The 25577-nt window shown below is 29.7% G+C and overlaps 1 protein-coding gene across 1 annotated transcript; it reads right to left on the reverse strand.

Moving 5' to 3' along the window:
• Nucleotides 1-3075: 3075 nt before the first annotated feature.
• LOC112690730 (probable inactive serine/threonine-protein kinase scy2) lies at nucleotides 3076-25556 on the reverse strand. The gene is made up of 3 exons (XM_025564804.1): nucleotides 25256-25556; nucleotides 7079-8483; nucleotides 3076-3248 (listed from the first exon to the last, which is right to left on the reverse strand). The coding sequence occupies exons 2-3, from the start codon at nucleotides 8445-8447 to the stop codon at nucleotides 3076-3078; spliced, it is 1542 nt and encodes a 513-aa protein (XP_025420589.1). The 5' UTR covers nucleotides 8448-8483; nucleotides 25256-25556.
• Between the last annotated feature and the right edge of the window lie 21 nt (nucleotides 25557-25577).

The raw sequence follows: 25577 nt of genomic DNA on the forward strand, positions 1-25577 counted from the left end.
GTGGTGCATGGTTGGCTATCAATCACGTAAGGTGACATATCCATTAAGTATGAATAAAATCATCACCTCCAATTTTTTTGAAAGGCATGTTAGAATTCAAAGATCTCTGTAAATAATTAAATAAGCAATCTCATTAGTAAGAATACTTTTTTCTACAGATCTTTAAACGGACAAATTAATAATACAAACAGCAACATCTTGACATGAAACACTGTGTACGTTGTCGTCGTTTTGCATATATGCATATGAGTATATATACCATACTTTTAAATGGAAATTGGATTTGTTGCGTTGATTGCTACATTTATCGGTAAGTTTTTATTACTAGTTAAAAATTATTACTTATTAGTATAATATGTTATAATATTGTGCATAGTGCTTTTTAAGTAAGCAAATTATAGCTGTTTTTTTTATTTTAGTTTGTAGGTTATAGCATTGATTTTATAATAAAAAATATATGTGTATTATGAAATCAGGGCATACATCAATTACGCCGAAAATCGCAGGTAAAGAAAGAAAAATTATGGGATAGAAAAAAGGTATACATCAACTGCGCCGATCGATATTCCAATGTTATAAATTGTGTACGCCAATTGCGCCGATCGATATTTTAATGTAATAAATGGTGTACGTCAATTACGCTGATCGATTCTTAAATATATATAAACGTCTATAATACTATTTCTATTATAACTACATATCGGTTTTTACGTGTTTTAATTTAATATATTATCTATACCATAAGTAAGTTTGAATTATATTATTGTATTACTTGAAGATAAAACAAATTACAAAATGTGGACAAATACCGTGTAGGTTATAAGTAAATCCATAGTATTGTGCAGTACAATTCCACGCGTTGTTCGTATAGTCGTTCGTTTAGTTGTCGTGGCTCGTGCTTAAATTTATAATGGAAATAGTATTAAGTGAACGTGGTAAAGAACTAATTATTTATCAAAATTATAAATTTTCTTACAAGGAACTTACGAAAAAAGGGCATAAATGGCGGTGCGCACACAAAAGTTGCAACTCTAAGCTGTACGTAGATGAGGGTAAAACTACAATTTTATTTGAAGAAATTAGACATGAACATCATCCTCCTAATAACCTGGAACGTCAAATTATATCAAATCAGGTGAAAAGAAAAGCAATGGACGATTTAACAGAAAAGCCGTTAAAAATAATAAGTAAGAAAATATCTAATCATTTAACAAACAACCTCAAAACCGACGATATTCCAAATATAAGACAAAACTTATATAGAGCTAGACGAAAAAATACTCCGATATTGTCCACAAATTTGAGAGAAACCCAAGAAGCTTTACTTAGCATTCCAACAATTACGAATAAAGACGAAGAATTTTTATTAATAAACGATTCTGAAAACAAAATAACGGCATTTTCAACAATGGCTAATTTGAAATTTCTCTGTAGTCAAGAAAAATTATTTATGGACGGGACATTTTCTTACTGTCCCAAATATTTTTATCAATTATTCACAATCCATACAGTTAAAAACGGTCATTATATTCCATTAGTTTTTTTTCTTTTGCCAAATAAAGAAACTAAAATTTATGAACAAGCATTTAATAGTTTAATTGAGGTATATAAATCGAAATTGTCTGTACATTTTCAACCAAAAATTTGCATTGTAAATTTTGAGCAAAGCATACATAAGGCTGTTCTTACAGTTTGGCCGAATATAATATTACGTGGTTGCCGATTTCACCTCTCTCAATCATGGTGGAGAAAAATCAAAAATTTAGGCTTATCTTCGGAATATAAAAATCATTCAAGTGACATTGGAAAATGGTTAAAGTGGATATTCGGCCTACCACTACGTGAACCTGAAATCGTCAGCAGTTGCTTCGCGGTTGATTTTATGAGCATTAAACCAATGGACGAACGAATTGATACGTTTTGTGATTACTTTGTTGATACGTATATTGGCGAAGATGCAACTTTCCCACCGTATCTTTGGGCATCGTGAAATATTTCAGGCGAAAGAACGACAAATGCCTGTAAGTCGTTTCACTCAGCATTTGGGAAATATTTTTATTCACCACATCCAAACATTTTTGTTTTTTATGAAGTTTTGAAAATTATTCAACTCCAATCATATATAAAAATAAATAGCGTCGAGAAAGAAAATAAGAATAAAAATCATAAGAATAAAAAACAAAAAACCATGGTTGAAGACAATATGTCCAAGTATTTAAATGGAAATTTAGATATGTTTGAATTTGTACAACGAATAAGCTACCACTACAAAAAATGATTATAAGGTAATTAAATATAAATCTATTTTTATATCTACATTTTCTAATTTTAATTTAATTTTTTTAGATTGAGATTAAGATTCAAGGCACTTCATCAGAAAGATAAATTTGTATGTAATATATATATGTAAATTATTTTTATTTACTTTTAACTAATATAACGTTTTTAATACCAGCGCAATAGATGTATTCCTATTTAATATACCTTTTTTATACCGGCGCAATAGATGTATACCTTTTTAATATACCTTTTTTATACCGGCGCAATAGATGTATACTATACAGGTAGTGTCCCAAATTCGGCGCAATTGACGAAACCCCTAAAATCAATGGTTATAGGTTATTTGACAACTAAATAATGCCTACTCCACTATCTAGTGACGGATTTGTGTGACGGTGTTGGAAACCGGTTCGATGTTCTGAACGCGCACCACCAAGCGAACCGATGACTATGCGTTTGGCCACAGCTGGCTTGTATTTTGAGGTTAATGATCATAAAACACTAATAATTATAAAGTAATTAAGTATGATGTAATTTAATTTCCATGATGCATACCTACGTCTCATAACGATAAATAATGCCTATATTCCATATAATGAAGTGAATGAACATTTTTCGTGAAAAATTAAAACGAAAACAATAACATTTAAAAAAAAAATATTATTTTATAGTGTAACGAAAATTGTTGTAGGCAAACATCGTAAATACTGTATAACAGACGAAATGCGTGACATAGTGAAATATAACAGGTGGACGAATACAGTAGAAATCATTTCGTTCGCAGGTATTGAAAAATTATATTTGTGTACAGAAAGGAGGTTGTTTTGCATTGTTAAACCCGCATCTGTGTAGGGTGTAAGGATTATGGAGGTGTATGGTCACCGGGAGAGGGCTGCTAGCCATAATTCCATTGTCCGGCCCGAGACTTCCAACTGGAACGGCGGTGAGAAGATTCCGGTACGGCGCCACTGCGTACAAATATTTCAACATACGTGATTTAACAGGCTTCCTCCAAATTATAATCGGTGGGCCTCACCGTAAATTTTTTTTTCTTTAAGTAAGTGTTAGTTTTGTCGCATGCGTCGTTTGATCGAAACACATCGTTAGTGAATAGGATTGGTATTTTTTTTTTCTCTGAGGCAGTGTGGTTCACTAACTGTACTCCACGGAGCTCTGGGGAAACATACGAATTAATATTGAATCAAATATTATTTTTGTAAAATTTTTACATATGAATGCAGTTATGAAATCACCGATTAAGTATCTATTCATATATCATTAATATTTTTATATTGAAATTTGAGCTATCCAGATTATAGAGTATGTACGGAACAGAACATAATTTGAAGGGACACTGTGATGTCATAATCTTCTTGGCAGAAGAAAAATTATACGTGAAAATGGAAATGTTTAAAATACAATAAATACATGGATAAAAACAATTAAACAATTTAAAATATTAATTTATAAATATTATGAAATATACACTTCAAATCCTAGATATGTAAATAAGCAATATTAAGTATGCAGATCTGACTTAATTCACTATAGGCTCGATAATCAGCAAATATATATTATAAGATCAAAGAAAGTAAAGTATAAATAATTATAGATCTGATTGTGGATTACAATTATACGATGCATTAGAGCCCAGTATCGTATATCAAGAATAAAAAATACGATTTTCATGAGCTTCCTATAAGATGAATAGCAATAAAAATATATGAACATGGAAATCATGAATAAAATATCGAATCCATTAAATATTTGTTAATATATTCCTAAACATTGTAATACCATTGGATGGAACGTTGCTGTCGTATTATAATTACTATGGTTACACAGTGGATTATACATTTTAATGTTTTTTTTTTTCAAATAAAGTTTTTCTTCAATAATAACTAGGCTTAGGGACTTTAGCATTTGCATATTTTTTTAATTATTGTTAAATATAGCAGAGTGCGAAATAAATTCGTTTCTAGGTGCCATGATATCAGATCTAAAATTTGAATGTGCATATTTTTGCATATTTGATAGATTTTGCAGGAGATTGCATATTTTAAAATGTTTATGCTTATTTTGCATATTTTGACAAATTTTTCAAATTTCAAATTAAAAATTATAAATACATATTTCAACATATCGAAAAAAAAATGTATTTAGAGGACTTAATACTTCCAGTAATATGCTATCTGCAAACTACCTCTCATATCTCGTTATAATTTTCGTGTAAGTATAAATAATACTATAAACCTGTATCGACCGTATAACCCGCTAGATATCGAACGGATGTCGATAAAGTTAGTTGATATAGAATAATAGATTATTTGTTTAGTGTCCAGTTCATTTGATTATTATCCAGGGTCGTTGCTAGGGGTAGGGGAAAGGTGCCTACGTCCTGGGCGAACATAAAAATGGAAACCTTGCGTTTAATGTTAAAAATTACAACGGTCAATGTCGTATATTTTGTTTACAAAATCTTTAACATCCTTCATATTATAATTAAAGCAATCATCGAAAAAAATATCTATTAAGCGTAGTATTTTCAAATCGAAAATACGTAAGGGCATATTTTGAAGATTTGCCCTGGGCGCAATGTTTGGTTGCTACGGCATTGTTACTATTCATCGTTGTTTTTGCGTCTCGCAACCAACGCAACACAACGTCGAATCATACGTAAAACGTCGTACGCGTATATTTTAGAACATTGTGTAATGCCGAAAGTAAAAAAAGTCTACGAGTAGCTGACTATAAAGTTTTGTTTCGGAGTTTAAAGATACATTTACATCCGATGAACATGTTTTATTTTGTGTTCTATGTGTTCATTTTTTTTTTTTTTTTTTTTTAATGCATATAAATGCATATTATAATTTATATTTTAATGATTTTAGAAGCATATTTGTGTATTTTTTAGAGCTTTAAGTCCCTAAGCCTAATAATTACCTTTAATGTGTGACAACATTATTACTTTAGTGAAAGATTATTAATATAGTGGTTATTTACATTCATATTATTCGGTTTGAACTGATTGCCGAGCGTGACGGTCGAATGTATTATCATGTGATTATACTTATTTAGAACCCAGCGTAAAGAAATTTCACTTCAATAACCCACCATATCGAATGTCCAAAGCTGAGAAAGTTAGCTAATTTTTCGAACTCTTTTTATAATTTGAATTAAAGGCATTTATGATATTTTTTTAATAACTACAGTCATAAATATGATATTTATAATATATATATATATATATATGAACTATGATTGTAAAATTACAAATAAATACGAAAAAATAGGGGCTACTACCTACTACTTATTTAAAAAATTAAACATGTATGTATCAATATTCATTATAGCAATCCGGATGTTATGCCTTATTTCTATAAAAAACTAGTTATAATTATTTAAAACACCATATATTATACATACCATACATATAATTATTTATATGAGAATACAAGTAGTGCCTGACTTAAATTATAATAAAGTATTATAAACACGGATAAAATTATAAATTTATATTTAATTTTTAAATTATTATAATTTTATTACATTAAAAAAAAAAAAAAAATAATATTTAAAAGTATATAAAATATAAATCATAACTAAATGAAAAAAAAAATTGTAACAAAAATGGATGAAATAATAAAAATTTGATTAAAAGTACAAACTGTTGAGTCTAAAAAGTAGGAATAAATTAATATAAACCATATAATATAAAGTAATGAAAATAATAATTATGTTAAGTGTAAACTATTGGAGCCGTATACGATAATAACAATGTAATTAATTAATATTAGAGAATTTTGACATAAGACTAATGACTATTGAATTAAATAACTAATAAAATATTACTAATTATAAATTATTGAACAACAAACATTTTTTTTTTTTCATTTTTTTTTTTTTTAATGTTTGATAGAATTTGTAGCTTAGACATATGACAAAAAAAAAAAAAAATTATTAAAATATGTAATAAAACGTCGTTGATTATTGAAATTAATAGTAAATAACAACTCTTAATATTATATTGTGTACAATTAAAATAATTTAACAATAATATATACCTATTCTAAAAGTTATGAAATACAATAAGTGACTTTTTGGTACGTTGGGATGCAGTTAATAACTTTTATGTAGGTTATAGCGTGGATATAGCTGACAGGTGAAACGATCTTTAGCTGTATCAATTGGGGTGGCGGATGAGGATTACAACTGCGGATGGAGATTGGTTTTTACGCATAGCGCTGTATGCTTCTTAACTCGAATGTAGAATAATCATACTGGTTTAAATTTTCTGTATATTGGTACAACATAATAATATTTAGTTATGGTCACATTTGTATTTATTTTGAGAAGTTATAGTAAGTATGGAGTTTTAAAAAATATAACGCTCTGATTAAATCGTTCAGTTCATTTTTTTTTCAATTTTAACAGTTTTAGTTTTTTTAATATATTGATTAATGTACTAAAGTTTATAAATATTTATTGGACCCTTCGCGGAATTACGCTTTTTTTTTGTCTTGAAATCTTTTTTCTGAAATTGAATATTCATGGTTTGGGGTGCTATTATTATTATTAGCTTGAGAGGTGATAGGACTCATTATTTTACTGTCTTTGCTAGCACTGCTAGCTAGAGATTTTGGCATAAATATCTTGGAATTCTTCACATTACTTTGAGTGTAGTTATCATTTATTTGTAGGCTATTATGATTTTTAAATTGAAACTTGAAAACCTCAACAGTACTAACAGATGGAGTGGTTTTATCATTAGGATTTTTATTTAAGTCATTAAAATAGCTCATTCTTTTATTTTCAATAGAAACATGTTCATGTATATCGTTGGTATAAGAATTCAATGTTTCAAAGTTTTTGGCGAAGGTTGATTGTGGTTCTGGGTCATCAAACAAATGGAAATTATTGTTGTTACCACCGGAATACATGCCATAACTCTCGTCCCCATACTCCAATAGTCTATTGTATTTACCACTTTCTCCATTTTCTAAGCTGTTTACATTTAATGACCAATTGAGATTTAAATCGCTACCTGTTATAAAATAATTATTTTGATTTGTATCATAACGGTTGTCATATTCAACGTTATAGTATTTATTATGTGTAAAATTATGATATGAACTCTGATCATCTGTAGCAAAGACATGAGACGGCTGACTCAATATTTCTTTTGAAGTCGCTGGTAACAATTCAACAGCAGAAAATGGAGTTTTTTGATTGGAGACTTGTTGATATTTTAATGTTGTGGGTTTGGGTTGAGTTGGCAATGGCGATTGCGCATTGTAAAGTTTTATGAGGGGGGTTGGAGTTTGTCGCAATGCTTGATACTTGTTATGATGTTGCAGTGATCGTCCAAATGTTGCGGTAGCAGACGTAAAAACCGGTTGACTCATTGTTAGTGATTTAATTTGATGCGATTGATTAAAATTGTAACCAGTAGAAGCAGTTTTAGCGCAATTACTGTTACTACTTTCTTGTTTAACATAATTGTTGTATAGACTGGAATTATTGGCAACAGTGGTAAAAGTCTGATAATTTAATTTTTTCGGTGGCTCTGGCAAAAACTTAACAGATGACAATAGTTTTTTTTGAATGGAGGCTTGTTGATTCTTGGATCTTGAATGTTTGATTTGAGCTGGTAATAGTGATTTCGAATTATGTTGTTCTGTGATAGGGGATGTACTCTGTAACGTTGTAGTAAAATGTGGAGGCTTCTTCAATGATTTGTCCCAGGTCTCTGGTGACAATTCAACAACAGAAAATGGTCTTTTCTGTGTGGAGGCTTGTTGATACTTGGATGTTGTAGGTTTGATTTGAGATGGCAATAGCGATTTCGAATTATGTTTTTCTGTGATAGGGGGTGGAGTCTGTAGCGTTGCAGTAAAATGTGGCGGCTTTTTTAATAATTTGTCCGAGGTCTCTGGTGACGATTCAACAACAGACAACTGTTTTTTCTCAATTGGTGTTGTGGGTTTGAGTTGAGTTGGCAATAGTGATTGCGAATTATGTTGTTCTGTTAGGGGTGGTGGATTATGTGATCGTACAGGTAAGTCGGACGGTTTGCAAGTGTATGAAATCGGATTTTCCAAATAATTCTCGCTTTCTTGGTACAACATATTTAACAAATTGTTTGCATTTGGCATTTTGAATTTCATCAATGGCGAACGAATTTAAAATATTGATGATATTATCTAAAAAAAAAAATAAATATGAGGAAAATATAGAGTACTTGATATAAAATATTGTGTTAAGTACCTATTGCTAGTAAAAATCATAACTAATTAGGGTTGAAATAGATGAAGATTTAGCTTAGTGCTTTTCGTTTAAAATTTTATACATATGGAACCGTATTTCTCAATTTTTTAAGCGTAAAATAGAACATATATCAATTATTGTAGAACCAGGATCTAAATACATAGGTTACGCAACATCAGTAAACGGATCTGCTTTTCAAATTAAAAAGAGTATTATTGAATTTTTAGAATCAAATAGTATAAATATTACAGATATTGTTGCAATTGTTTGTGATGATACAGTTGTAAACGCAGGCTTTAGAATAGGAGTTATTCGACAAATAGAAGAACATTTAAAGAAATCATTCTAGTGACTTATTTATCAACTTCATGCTAATGAATTTCCATTATGTCATTTATTTAAACATCTGGGCAACATAGACTTTCCGGTTCATTGGGAAAATAGATAAAAATATGTCACAAACTACCTGTGGTAAAATTTGATCAAATTGAAAGTAATTTACTTTTTTTATAAAATGAAATTGATTTAAGCACTGACCAAAAATATTTGTTTGAAATGTGTTTAAGTATTTCTAGTTGTTATTTTAGTATTGGTTTGTCTAAAAGAAATCCAGGAAAGCAAGTACATTATAGGTGGTTTATCACTGCTAATCATATTTTACGATTGTATGGTATTTCCAACGGATAATTTAAGAATTTTAGCTTAGTTTATATTAAAAGTGTGCGGTATCATGTAGTTTTATATAAATATGAATACATTTTGTTACATCTGGATCAAAACACCTTTGAAAAACCATACAATTTTCACGGTATCTACTAGACAACATACGAAAAATTATTGATCCTGTAATTCAACGAAATGCATATTTTGGATTACCTGAAAATATACTTATATGTATGTTATTCGATGATTGTAAAGACATTAAAAAAATAGCTCTGCCAAAAATTATTTTCATTCAAAAAAAGATTTTCGATTAGATTAAGTGTTCAAATCACTTTTTATACATGCTTAAAAATATAATTATTCAATTTAATAATTTATAATTATTTGATAAAATTCAATTTTATGTTTTTTCCCAAACATTTTATAATATTTTTCTAGAAATTTGAAAGAAATGACTTGCAGGTCGAAATGACAAGGCTTTGCACTTGAATAATTTTTTCAGGTTTCGGGTTTCGGGTGTTTAATATATTCGAGTGTTCAAATACCGCAATACAACATTTAAACAAACGTTTGGGTGTTAATAACCATTATTATTCGGGTTAATATTGGTTAATACGCGTGTTAAGTAGTCAAGGAAAAATATTATTTTCATTGATGGAGGGCGGTGGGGAAATTGAACCCCCTCCACAAATGAAATATTTATATTTTTGTTACCTACCTATGTAATAAAATATTAATATTTTATACAACTGTGCAACAGTTTTTTAGACGAAACTATCATTATGTTAATTTCAAGCAATGGTGTAACTACGATTTATTTTCGGGGAAGAGGGAATTATTTTATATGTGTATGAAGCTTATAAATTATATCTATTAAAATTAAAAATACTAACACTATGTCCTATTCGTAGTTAGTACGAACATATCGTATGCGACAAAAAACAATTTTGTATTCTGCGTTTGTATTTGTGGCATAGACGGAAATCGGGAGGGGGGTCTTGAGAGGATTAAGCCTCCAGAAATATAAAGAACAGGTCTTAGCCCACCTAGCTCTAAAAATTGTTAAGTGACTAAAAATGCAATAATTATTATAATTGTAAAATGCATTTTTAATAACCGAATTAAAAAAAAAAATATTTTGTGATAAAAATTAAATCAAATTCGTAAGATTTTACAAGCTTCTTGTCATGACTTGGGACGATCGCAATTAATGTAATATTAATAATATGTAATAATACCCGTATAGATTGTTTAATTTAATTAATTAATAATTTCTGTTTAGAATATCTACTCCAAAAATGTTTAAGATAAGGCACCTAATTGTTTTTTTGTTTAAATTGTTGATTAAAAATGTCAAACTGTCAAAGTTCGTAAATTGTCTTGGAATAAATATTGCGCACTGTGGTCTCTATAGGTGTAATAAGAAAATAATGCTCAGTCCCCCCTCCTCACAAATTTTACCAAATTTCGGTCATGTGCATAGTCAGTTATTCGATATTAGTTTCATTTCACAAAATAAAATTTTAATGCAACTAATTAAAATGATTATAATAGAAATCGTATTTATACTTATCATTAAATAAATTACGAAACATATGTTTTAGAAATCAAATTAAGATCCGATTCTGCGATGCACATATAATTTAGAATAGGATCATATTATATTCATATTTATATATGAATATAATTCATGACGTAATTTAAGGCAAATACCACAAAAATATTTTTATTGCCATACATAAAAAATAAAGTAAGTATACATAAACAAAGAAATACGATTTCTTTAAATCATCATATTATAAGAAAAAAGTTACAACATATTTGCATTGAAATTATTTTTTAATTAGCTAAAAGTAATAATTTACTTAATTATTTATCCCTTATCACAAATTTGAATTTATCATCAACACTACGTCTTATTATACCTTGAAACAGAGGTGTTAGGAATAAAAAGGTGTTTATAAAATTATTCGGCAACATAAAGTCATCAATTTACTTGGCATACAATGTAATAGAAGATTATGGGTTTAATTTAATCTTTACTATTCGGCATATATTTTTATATAATAAAACAATTATTAACTTATTACTATATAGGTCTGTGATTCTCAAAAATGGAAAATGTGTGGAATAAAAATTGCATGCATTTTTTCTGTATCACTTTTTCGTACTAACACAAATATTTAAATACTTAAATAATAAAGAAATAAATAATTGCTGCAAAATGTGTGTTATTGTATTTCATGGAATGTGCAATAATAATTCTATAATAATTATAAGATAATAAAATAATATACGAATAAGTATTACGATTTTATGGAAAACTTGAATTAAAACAATTTAGGGACCACTAATATAGGTTATACATAGTCCACATAGGTAAAATTTATTTTGTGGTTCCACAAGTAGATACCAGAACATTAATTTAACTAATTTGGTGTAACTCAACATAAAGTAAATCACAAATACTTAACATTAACATGATGGTAAAATAAATGGTACTGAAAATGTGTATAGATTTATTTTTATACTTATTAAATAAGATCTTTGGAGAATAAATTATTGACTTTTTTTCCATCAATAATTTTTTTATTTTGTAGAAATGTCAGTTTTCAGGCATGCCATATGGCACTTTTTTCTGTGAATAAAATGTGAAGTTAAAATCAACAATGCACCGGATTATGGTACCGTTAGGGATAGCTCAATACCAACTCCACCACTTTCAACGTACCCGTCTATATCAAATCGGTCACGGTAGTTCATTTTGTAGCACGAGTGTAGAGAAGACTTCGAGTGTTATACATGTATGATACATAATATTTTATATTTTGTACTATGCCATCACAAAAATATATGTCAACCTTAAAGGAAAATATACGAATAGTAAGATTCAGTTTTTTTCTTTTTTTTTTTTACATAGCAGGAACCACAAAAACGTGGTACTGGATATATATCAAATTGATCGATAAATTAAAACATGAAAGGTAAAAATTATTTATTTTCATATTTTTACATATTATCCTAATGTTTTATGCTTACTATACCTCATATTTTTCTGTTTTTTAAAGAATATATATGCATATATTTCATTGTTTTTTAACACATAAAGTTTAAAGTTCTGAATTAATTATCAGCTATAATATTCTTTCATATATTTAATAAATGTTTTTGATTTTATCCTAGTAGGACTGAATAAAAGAGGCAAGGCGGTAAAACAGACTTAAAGAATACTATCGTAAAATATCATTTGAAATACCCCCAAAAAAAAGGTTTCAAAATAAACTGCTATTGTTTCACTTATATTTTTTCAAGCATTCAATATGCACATTAATTTATAATATAGACGACCTGTTGGGCGAATCACGTGTATATTTGATCATTACATTAATTAATAAATATACATGAATTATTAAAGCATATCTACGCATGAAATAATGGGAATGTTTCCTAAACCCCCATCCAAGAATTAAATAACAAGGATTATGAATTACACTAAAAAAACATTTGAAACAAATCCAATATTTTGAATCATGATATTTATACGGATATGGATATTAGAATTTGCACATTGTGAAGTAAATATTTTTTATATTTATCAAGTATAGGGCTATTTTAAATATTATTGATCACGGTTTCAGAACGCCTGAAACTAATTGTAAATATATTTGTAGAAAATACCATGATAATTAAAAAGTATGTATTTCTAAAAATTAATTGAAAAAAAAATCGATTTTTCACTAACGTTAGAATTTAAAAAATATACTTGTATTTAAATTATGCACATAATATGTGGATTTAAATAATTAAATTGTAGGTGCAAATAAAATATACCTTAATGTGACGTGTTTTTGGATGTTGTTGAACTAATGAACCACGATTCCTCCGAAGACAAAAACCGGCGATCGAAATCGTATTGAACACTGATCGAAGTAGGTAGCGACTGACCTCGGTGATCGCAGTATAACCAAATAGATCTTATAGTTGATGATGTCGGATACACGAAAAACGAGAGTGCACACAACACACGATCCTAGTGACAGTTTTTAGTATTAGTCTTTGTGGACCTATCCAAACCTACGTTTTTTTTAACTATATTTTTTAATATTAAATTTTCTGATATTAATAACTCAAATTATAATATGCGATTTACAATATATATATATATGTTATGGCTAAATTATCCGAATATTGTGCACTCCAACTACACTGGTTGGATAAAGTAAACATTTAACATTTAAAATAATAGTTTTGAACACATTACCCGACTAAAGTAACTTTAGCCATCATGTTATTGGCTAATGTAAAATATTATTAATAAATTCATAATTATATTTTATTTCAATAAAATGAATTAATATAAGTTAACAATTAAATAATAATTAACTACATGATATTCCCTATATTAACCTGGTATTTTGAACATTAGCTACTGATTGATGGTATAAAAAATGGACAAAACCTGGTATTATATTTTCAACGGTATCCTAAATTTAAGATATAAAATTACTTATGGTGCTATTTTCATAATGTGAAGGCCATAAAAAGATAAGATGGGACTATCTATCACTACCATTTATTTCGCGGTCATTTATTGTAATCGTTTGATGTTACCTATATGAGTTTAAATTAGTTGAGATTTAGTTTTGTTCGGAGTAAAACGTCAACGACTGAAATATGAGTTCAAAGGACAATTTTTACGTGTGTTTTAATAAATTAATCGCGAAAAAAAAACATAGTTCGATTATTGTTAACTAGTATTAAACATCGTTAAATGTCTAAATGTCATATATATGTTTAAGTATAGCTTTCAACCATAGCTGTTTGTACCGAACTATTTAACTATATCAGTTTCTTCGTATCATTCGTATCGTGCTGTCATTTTTGTTGAATTTATTATTTCCATGTATATAAATGATAATTAAAATTCATATTTTAAATTACTTTTTTTTTCTATGCTCTGACCCGCTAGATTTTAATTTTCTAAAAATTGGCCCTCTAGTAACTTTGAGTTGCCCATCCCTGCTATAGACGGTGGTGATTCAACGATCTACTACTACGTTCAAAACGAAAGTATGTACGATATTATAATATAGGTCATGGGGGCAAACACAGAATGATTGCTGAAACAATGAAAAAATATAAAAATATCACACAAGAAATTAATTAAATTAATCATATCAGCCATATCAAGCGATACAATCTACTTCCAAGATCTGATTTTTCTGATGAATACAAGCTCATACTCACAGCTAAAGAATCTAGCAACCAACAGAGAGCCATGGCTATCACGATAAGGAACTCTTTTTAGATAAAAAAAAAAATATATCAAGCGATGTTTGGTAATGTTACAAAGGTAGCTACAAACAATATATCGTCAGAAGAAGACTTAGAAAACGTATTGCAAAGTATTGGGAGAAAAAATGAAGAAAGCAATTCTACCAATCCTAATCAAGTAAATATAAGAAATAATAAACAATACATAAATTATAGTACGAGTTACAAAATTTTATATTAGATACTAATTTTTTTTTCGTAGGACGAAGAAATACATAAACTGTGTGAGACTTGTGGAAGTAATATTCAAGTAGTAGTAAACGAAGGTATCAATCGACGAAGTATTTGTAATTTATGCGCAAAAGAGGTAATTTATTTTCAAAATTAATTTTTACTATAATTAATACTATTTAAATTAATTTATTTTGTAATATTAGGTATTGGTTTGTTATATAGTATCTCCGTCTTTTATTGTTGTATAGATGTTGGTGAGATAACCAACCAGTACCTAACTTTATTATTTATTATACTCAAAAATACTATAAGTACTCTTTATGTACACCCAAAAAAATTAAAATATTAAATTAAAAATCACACTATTAACATAGGTATAGTATATGTATCATTTACAGGCGCGTACTGGGTCCATTTTCCCTACCGGGAAACTGGATATAATTAGGACCCACTTAATATAAATAAATATAGAAATCAGTCTCATGTATACCTATATATAACAATAGCCAGGTTGTCTACCCATTTTTTACATAAAACTATAAAATAACCATAAACCTAAATATACCAAATAAACCAAATCTACATTTTGATTTAAGTTCTATAAAAATAAATATATACACAACAGTATTAAAATAATTATTTTTATTTAAGTAATCTTGAATAAATTATAAATAAAATATTAAAAATTTTTTTTTAAATGTCATATTAATCAAATAATATGAATAGTATGGTCTTAAAAATAGTTCAATACAAGTAAAATAATATATAAATTGTTCAAAAACCAAACTTTCAACATTCTTAATATTTCTGTGTTTTTATAATTTTAAGTTTGGAAAACGATTGTTTACTCACTACTTGAATAAGAGAAATTTTTAAAAGAAACTTGTAAACTTCAAAAAATACATTATACTCTAAAGCAGGTGTAGTATGCGCAAAAAATTTAAATTATTAAAAATTGTACACAAAAATAATATAATATATACTATTTATAAAATGTTGGTTGTAAGAAATTCAAATAAACAAATTATATATGTATACGTAACAATATTCTTTATGCTTTCATATTTTTCGTCAACATTAGTTTGTGAAAGCTTATTCACTACAACAAATTAAATTTAATTTAATTACTCATAAAAAAATGTTTTGACCAATGAAACAATTGCTGCTTGTGTTTCATTAAGAATGATTAAAATTTAATAAAAATAATATAATAAATCTGTAATTTTATTTTTATTTTTAAAAAATATAATATTCTTTAGGCACGTGAAAAATTTTCAAAACCTAAAAAGGAAAAATTTGGCAGTTGAACCAAAAAAGGTTGGTCACTAAAGAATATATTTTGAATTCATAAATAATATTTGTTATGTACCTATCATAAACATGAATTACATTTTTTTTTTCTTGTACACATTATATTACTATCATTTTCCTGAGAATATTCAAAATTATCGTTGATAACTATTAGGTAATCCAAGTTAATTTATCAAAAACTTTATTATAAACAAATACAATCAGAGTAATATATACCCGCATGTCTTGCAGTATCGTAACAAAAAATTTCACGCGAAACTCGGTCGTTCAAGGTGCTATTCCAAAATTGGGTACGGTCTCCTCGAAATACCATGCGTCGTTCGATGATCTCGGAAATCGGTCAACGATCTGAATATCGCGATCGAAGGCATATTTTTTCTATTCATATTTATGCCTTCGACAATGATAGTAATCGTTGACCAATACACGCGAATAGTATGCAGTACCTATTATCGTCTGTCGCGAAACCTGACCGGACGCTGATTTATAGCCCGCACCTGTCGCCGGGGTCTTTCCGGCCACCGATATCGTCTTGGCCGCCGGTCGCGTCCATTTCGTCAGCGGCCTCTCCTTGGCCATCTTTTTGGGCCTCGAGCACCGTTTTCACGTCGCACAGTGGGAGGAATTGCATTTCTAGCTGGCCAAAAATAGAAAATTTAGGTATGGTGATTAACGATTACAACCAGGAATATTTGTTGCCACTGATATGACGATAGTAAATATATCACATTATGTAATAATTGTTAATTAATGAACTGATAGGAGTAGGTAAAGTACTGAAAGATTATTGAATTTAGCGTATCATATGGTAATCGCTTATTATTCACGCAGTTTTCATTTTAGTTTGTCCATAGTCGTTATTTCATAAATAAAAATCTAATTGTTTTTTGCTAAATCAAAAATAGATTAACCAATAGAAATAATTAAGTACTATTTATTAATTAAAATGTCGTAATAAAAATTCATAGATATCATGAATTTAAAGAAATTCAAATTTATTTAATTTTCATTTTGTAGACATTTTTTTTAGAGGCTCTTAGAGGTGTGAATTTTTTTTTAGTTTAAGCTTATATATATACACTTTGAAATATGACATTTATAAGTTGCCCCAATTTGCCCCTTATTGAAATAAATATATTTTTCTAGATGAAATAAGCAATGTAAAAAATCGCTGTTTATTCGAAGTTTTGAAAAATAATGTTTTTGCATCAAGTACTTATGAATCACGAAACGCAACGAGTACTTACAAAACTCATAGGCTGGGAGAAAAGTGGGAGTTTAGAAGGCAATGAGAAATTTGATTAATGTATTAAAAAAAGTTGAAGAATTTAGTAGTAAGTTAAATAAGAAATAGTTAGACTTAAATCACTTTTTGACTAAATTTTTTTAAAAAAAAATGATGTGGTTGGATTTAGAATTTAAAATTCTTTTATTGAAGAAATGTAAAGAATCGTATGAAACTTTTACAAGTTCTGATAGGCTACGTTAATCTTTTTTTGAAGTCAAATGATCGTTCTAAGCGCAGACAATTAAAAAAACTTGAGAGAAATAACTTCATCATATAAATGAATCTGTGCAGTAAAATTGACTTTGTATGTTGAAGAAAAACGTGCTACATTCAATATTGTTTCCCACGCAACCAAGTATTCTCCTCAACGTGTGATAAAATTTTAAAGAAAATTTTATAGAAATGAAGCGAAAAATAAATATAGTTCTTATACAGATGATAAGGATGTAGTATTTATCGTTAATACTCGCATGACTAAAAATTCGTATCACAAAACTAGATTAGGTGCTAAAAAACATGAGGCTGATATATATTCTTCGTATGATAGAGTTCAGTTAGCTAAAGATAGATGATAACCTGAAAATATTATTATAAGCGAAATAATTCCACTTTAGAGGCAAGGGAAAGTCAAAGGAAGATGCCCAAAGAGGCAAGTAATAAAAACTATAATCGATTCAGAGTACATCATTCTCGAAAATCATAACGTATTTATACAAACACATATCTTTTTAATTTCTTATTAGTGTCATCTGATCTATTAATTACAAGTTTAAGAACACAACTTAACAAATCAAAAACTAAATTACCTCCAGAAGCCATTAATTTATTTGATATCGAAAGCTCAGAACAGAAAAAAATAGAAACTTGTAACAGTGAAATAAGTAGTAGTTATTCTGAATTTTTTATTTTTATTAATTTTTTTGTTATCCGATTAAGTATCAGATAAATTAAATATTTGAAAATAATGCATTTTTTTTTAAATTTCTTACATAAATGTTTATTGTTAAAAAATAAAATGATTTTGTTTGTAATATTATCCAACTTCATAATTTCAATGTTTACTTGCCTCAACTGTATTTTCTAAACAGTTATCTATCTCAAGATAAGTATTGAAGTTATTAAAATTAAAGTAAGAAAATGTTTGTGCATATTAAATCAATAAAAAAAATATTTATTTGTGAGTGTCGAACTTTATTTGATAGGTGCTAAATTTTTGGCCAGCTAGAAATGCAATTCCTCTCACTGTGCGTCGCTTCGTCGTGCCATGTCGGTTTCGCGTACATACCCGAAATTGTTGTCAGCTTTCGGGCGCGCGCGTCCGTCGCGTCGGCCGCCAGCCATTGCAATATCTGTGACAGATCGACGTCGGCGGGAAACGTTGGCGACAATGCGTCCATCTTTTACTGCACGATGTCGAATGTGATTCAACGAAACACAACGGAACTGAACTGGCGCCGAACTGTCTCGATATGGTTTATTTTTATAATTTAAGACTGCGGCGCTCCTGCGTGCTTTGAATTGTTTAACGTTTAACATAATCTCGGACGGATCTCGACGACCGGTTGTTACGGTAACTTAACGGATTGTTGCGGTTCACGATTTCTACGATTTATATCGGCTAGCAGGATAAATTTGCATACATACGCAGATCAAACATATACAATACAAACGCGTGTACAAAAATAATTACTGAATTAATATTTAGTAAAAAAATTATTAAAAAAATTCTACGCAATTTTTTTAATTTCCATAAAATGTATTATGCTGTGTTGGGACAAGAATGTATACTTTTAAATTTTAACGTATACATTTTTTTATAAATACGGTATGGGCTTGGGAGGGAACCGTGGCCCCTAAAGCCCTCCTTGGAGCCACCCTTGCAACTGATTGATATAATGACATTAATCATTCAATAGTTAAGGCGGTAATTAGTGAGAAAACTAAGGTAATAAGGTCATAATTAATGTAATTGGTCAAATCTATAAATAATAATAATAATAATAATATTATTAAAAAAATAAATAAATGGGTGTAACAAAAATTTAAAAAAACCTGACCGAGAATCGAACCGAATCTTCTCTTGAATTTCTTAAAAAATACTTGCGTGAAACAGAAAAAAGATGACGAGCCTCCTTGTATTCTTCTACTGGTGGCACCTCCAGTTAATGCATTCCATAGATCGGATGATATAATACATTTCCATAGAATGCATAACCTAGGGGCGTCATCAGCATACATTCCATACATTCACCAGCTTTTTAATTCCACACATCGTCTATGTTACACGGCGCCAGAACGAGACAGCTCGGACACACAGGTGTTTAACAATTTTTAGTATTATTTAAAGTGTAGTGTTTAAATTTAACCAGATAAAAATAATAAAAATTAAAAATAGATAAGTATCTATTATTTTATTTAAATAAAAATCTTAAGGCTATCTTAGAAATACTTATTTATTACGATAAATAATTAATCTTAATTAATTATTAATCTGGATTTTTTTTTTTACGATATTTATTAAAATTGTCAAACGCCGTAATTATTTAAGAATGAATTCAACCAAAGGGTATAAAATTGACCCTATACACGAATTTGTATGTCAACACTTGTTCAAGGTGAAATTCACAAGTCCATAGCGCTGAACGACGACAATGAATTAAACCACGTTATTCACAATAGTCGCTAAAACAATGGGAACTATAACAAAATGGCAATATAACTGCGCAAAACGATACTTACCAAAAGACCACTACAAAGTTGATTGAAAACGTGGTTTTAGAGAAAAGGCTGTAGACGGACGATGACTTCACAAACTTTGCATGTACACCATAGGCGCAATTAGGGGGGTGCAATAGGGGTTTTAGCACCCTTAATTTTAAATGTAGCACTCCTGTTTTTTTTCAGATTTACTCGTATACATAGTAATGAACATAGTAATTACAAATGAATACCATTTTTATTTTATTTTCAGAAATTTCAGCAACCCCAATATTTGGGCTTTAGTTGCGACCATGATGTACACACGAATACGGACCAAACGAGAGAGAACGAGTGGGTGCTGATAATATATCCACGAAGGCTACCGGACACCACAATGAAGATAATTGTCTCAGTGTCACTATCATAAAACTAGTATACGCAAACTTATGAAACTTTGTGACACTGAGACGATGACTTTAACTTAGACTGAAACATAACCGAACTTATGAAAATACTGAATAATGGCCGTTATTTTTTGGACGTTTTATTTTTTTTTTTATTTCTTGCGTTCGATGATCTCAAAGGCAAACTCTATTGGCCGGTCACCCATGGAAAAAAATCGTTTTCGATGACCGATACTGCAACAGAGCAACACGCCAGGAGCGTCTAAATACAGTATTTAAGATTCTACGAATGCGGGAATTGTTATCATTAATATTGCTATGAATGTGCAACGTGTGATAGCACTACAACCCAATACACGCTTTTTCAAACTCATGTCTCAGATTTCAGAACAAGAGGCAAGAGTATAAAAAGTGAAAAATGTACGAACTACAAACAGGAAATTACAGGCCTAACTCGAATGTTTGATTACACTTCAGAAAACTTAGGTAAATTCTACATCAAATAATTTTTTTTACATAAGCAAGACTAAAATAGACTTAATTCTGAAATCTTATAGTGTTCTGGCTAAAATAATTGAATCTATGAATACATCGAGTATTCCAAAAATTAGAGTTTAAATTAATTTAAGTTTAAATAATTTAAATTTTATTTTTATGGTTTATTTTTTTCTACGGAACACATGTGGCTTAAAAATAAATTCTAACATAATCGACTCTGACATCGTCCGCGATCGACCATTTGGCCGCCCCTGCTTTCTATTCTTGTACATAATAATACTTTAATAATAATTATTTTAATTAGACTAAATATAAATTTAGACTATTTCATATGGCTTATACATTGTTATTTAATATACAAAAAATTTTCTCCTATAATGCAAACATTTTATCACCATTACTTATCTTTTAGTTAGAAATTTTAAAGTAATTTTCTTAAAAAATTTTAAAAAATTACTTAAGCTTCGCAAAACACTGAAGTGATCTTCGCGGAACCTTAGGTTTCTGTGGAACACAATTTAAGAAACGCTGGTCTAGGTTAGCTGATAATTTATTACCTTAAAATTTATGTTATCAAAAATAATGATAATCAAAAAATTTAGTGAAACAGCTTACGCATATAATAAATAATTAAGTTATATAATATAAATAAAATATACATTTTCAAATATAAGATAATATTACTCTACTCGTAAAAAATAAATTAATAATTTGATAAAGTATAAAATTCATATTTTTTTTTACTTTTAAATAAATCTAGACTAATGTGTTATGCCAGACATTTTTACTTAAGGTAATTTTAATCTACTACGATAACATAAATTTTAAGTATAGGTAATTTTTGTCCCTCAGGCAACATTTTTTGGAAAAGGGTAAAATCGACTATTACGCCCAGAATTTTTGACTTTGGGCGATTTTTACCAATTTTAATCTCCTTCCTTCTGGAAAATAATTTAGAGTTAAAATTGTCTGTTAAAGATCAAAATGTTTGTGTATTTATCAATATCTGTAAAATGTGCAAATTGAAATAAATTTGCGAAAGTATCGAAAAAAAAACTTTTTTTTATGAATATCCAAGAATCTTGAGCGATAGTAGAATAATTCTTTCAAAAAATACTTAGAATAGCGGGTCATAGGTTTAAGGTTTAGGTTATGGGTTTATCCGTATAGTTAATAAATATATCCGAACATAACATGTAGGTTATTAATTAGTTAATAGAATATTAACAAAAAATTCAATTCAAATATAAAATAAATATAATCAATATACGGACACTATTAACACCAAAACATTCACAATGATGTTAAAAAAAAAACTTTATACTATTGAATATATTTTTAATCATTTTCATTAAAATGTTCCAATGAAAATTTGTTTTATATAAATAAAATAAAGATCAATTAATATTTGGATTGAGTTAATTTTTTAAAATTACTGCTGAAATTTGGAGGAAACCAGTCTAAGTTCCCCCTAATTGGGCACTGTAACTGAGGAGTGGCAGTCATTCCTCTAATATATTTTGATAGGTAAAAGATATAAATGTTCACTTCAAATAGTAGTAAACTAATTGTAGGCGTAATATGTAGGCCGCGCACGTTCTGTTCCGTACGAAGTGTGTACATTAATATAATATTATATTAAACATTGCACTTACATTTTAACTCTAAATTAAAGTAATAATTTTTTATTATACATAAATTATAATATTTTATTTGTTTTAATGTTTATATATTTATTTATATAAATATAAATATTAATAATAATTTTAAAATAATAAAGTAAAAAATAACGCAATTGAACGAACATAGAAATGTGTACGGACATCTTATACAGTTCTGAAGCGATTTAAGTGGGTTTAAATGGTATACAGAGTTTAAAAATTAAAAAATAGTTAACGGATTTATGATCTTCAGTTTTTATAATTTGTATGGCGTTGACGCGCTGACGCATCGTGGCCGTGCTAACCGCAATACAATATACGGTCCGTTCAAAATAAGATCGTATCCCGACAGGCAAGTTGTGCGTATGGGCGTGGCTCAGTTCTGTGGTTCGGCCTGATGCCGACGAGAGCGCTTTCAGATGAGACACTTTGTGGCCGGTCGGCCACTAGAATCGCACACAAAAAGTGTTTCATGTTAGAGCGTCTTTCACATGAGACACTTGTTGTCAAGGCCATAACTGGAAAAATATTTCGGGAGGGGGGTCTAACATTATTATTTAATACAATTTATAGTTAATAAACTATATTTACCGCTAAAATGTTTCTACTTTTAAAAATTTTGGGGGGTCCGAACCCCCGGACCCCTTCCCCAGTTACGGCCTTGCTTGTCGTATCTGATTAAATACAATTACCTACTTTAATAATTATTATTTATTTTTTACTCAACCATGAAAGTAGAAGCTCTACGACTAGCTACGACTAGCTCTGTTGCTTAAAAGAAAACATAATAAAAATAAAAAACATAAAAGGTTCCACTGGATGCTTTCTATTATTGAGAATAGATTATAAAAGGATAATTTTCATACTCTATCTTACGATCTTTTTTAATACGAATCTACATGTTTTAACTTAATTTAAAATTATAATATAATTTAATTTTGGTAATGATTTTATTAAATAAATAAAGTATTATGAATTATTAAATAAATAAAGTACTTCTGAAACCATTCACTGTACAATTCTGCGGTTATTCGTATACATGTGTTTCGTCTGAACGTACTAATTCAAGTTTATACATTATCAGTGGTGTCATGGTTCATAGTACCATATTAATGGTGTCTGGTGGCTGACGGGGACAAGACATGCCGTCGATTGGGTTGCGCAGTATATTTGTAGCAATGTTATCTTAAACCTACGTTACACAATACGAGCTGCTGACCTGATAGTGGACAGCTTTTTTACTAGTGTACTTGCATGATAATAGCTCAACCCGCCTCACCCGATCACACAAATGCGAGCTGATGGAGTAAACCGAAAACGGCACTTACTGCACGTGTTTTTGTCATTTTTTAATTTCATTGTAGTGCATGTTGCAGCAGTATCGCAACATAATATTATCTAGGTCTTATGCAATGTTGTCACAAAATACAAAATTTATTACAGTTAATAACGGAATAAAAGCGGTTACAAAAATACTTTGCGCTGAAGTACTTCGAACTGTAGAAAAAAAAAAACGATTTGGGTCAGGTATTGGATGCAAAGGAAAAGGGCACCGCTTACAATATTTAAAGAACTATACAATGAAGATCCCCCTAGATTATAAAGCAGTTATGAGAATGACACCAACTCAGTGGGAATAATTTTGAATTTCGTTTCTCCAAAATTGGCTTACGAGCTACTGTCAATACCGAGCACACAATACGATTCGAGCTGCTGCTTGTGGTGTAGTGGGAGAATGCGAGCAGGCGATGACCATATTCAGGTGACAGTTACGAGTATAATGCGATTACACGATGCGAGTGGCTGCACTGCAGTAGTTGTTATGGAAACTCGGTCGTCTAGCTCGTACTGTGTAACCACAGCTTTGGCTAGGGTCACACGAGCGTTGGAAAAACGGTTAGTTAGTCGCGCGATTCTTTTCAGACACAAAGGCTAATCGCCGACGGGCAATTTTCAGTTGCGCGATAGTTGCGCAACAATTGAATCATAACCACGCTCACAAATGCAACTAAACTGTCGTGTATGACACAAAACAATTATACGAGTATATAATCGCGCAATCGAATGATTTGTGACAAAACACAAACTAATTAGTTGGTCAAACTGATTAGTTGTATGTGAGCTGATTATCATTTATCACTGTGGACGTCACCAATTCGATTATACTGTTGCGCAACTATCGCGCAACTGAAAATTGCCGGTCAGCGCCTAGTCAAAGTGTCTTAAGCGCTCTTAGTCTGGTACCGATTGCAGTTGCATACAAATAATTTAAAACACATTTTGTCACCACGAAGGTAATTATTTCGTACGCCACTGCCAGGCGGAAAGAGCGTACCCAAGGATCTCGGATCCGGCCCCCCCCCCCCCATTGAAATTTCTAAATACTCGACAGTTTTTTTTTTTTTTTGTTTAAACCGACGCCAACAAGGAAGCGGGTTGTCCCAGTACTTCCTCATTGGCGCTGATTATATAATAAACCAATAATGTATAAAACATACTATAATATGTTAACAGTAATTTGCTAGTATTGGGTTAAACTATAATTATAATTAGAGAATAGATTAAATAAAAATTTGGACTCCCCCCTCCCCCCCAAAAAAAATTCCTAGGTAAGCTGCTGTTGAGCGGTTAGCGTAACTATATAAATGATGCGTATCGCGCGCACGCGCATTTACCTAGCAAAACGGACGCGACAAGTGCCACATCGGTCCCTTGATCAATGGGGTGGAGTCTGACCGCCGAAAACTGGTAGCTGCCGGGGTACAACTAGAAATGACACTCGATCCGCTTATTGATCCACTGCATCTCATCTTGTTAGACACCAAAATTCGAACCGTATCCGTATGCTGACCAGACGATGGTAACGCGTATTTGTTACGATATTATTAAAAACGGAAACAATTTCCATGCGTGCACATTGTTTTTGTCGTGTTAACCGTTCGCCGTGAGATATCAGTAGTCGGCGGCGACCAGTTCTCGTCTGCGGCGCGCAGGTCG

This window comes from Sipha flava, unplaced genomic scaffold (genome assembly GCF_003268045.1).
Source record: "Sipha flava isolate LNK unplaced genomic scaffold, YSA_version1 114_pilon_pilon, whole genome shotgun sequence".
NCBI lineage: Eukaryota > Metazoa > Arthropoda > Insecta > Hemiptera > Aphididae > Sipha > Sipha flava.

Bases quoted from the DNA above. Each gene is read 5' to 3' on its own strand.
- LOC112690730 (XM_025564804.1), bottom strand. From the start codon at position 8,447: ATGAAATTCAAAATGCCAAATGCAAACAATTTGTTAAATATGTTGTAC. The intron at 3,249-7,078 runs GCTATTTTAATG...ATTTGTACGCAG, and splicing joins TATTGAAAATAAAAGAATGA to TGGCGCCGTACCGGAATCTT.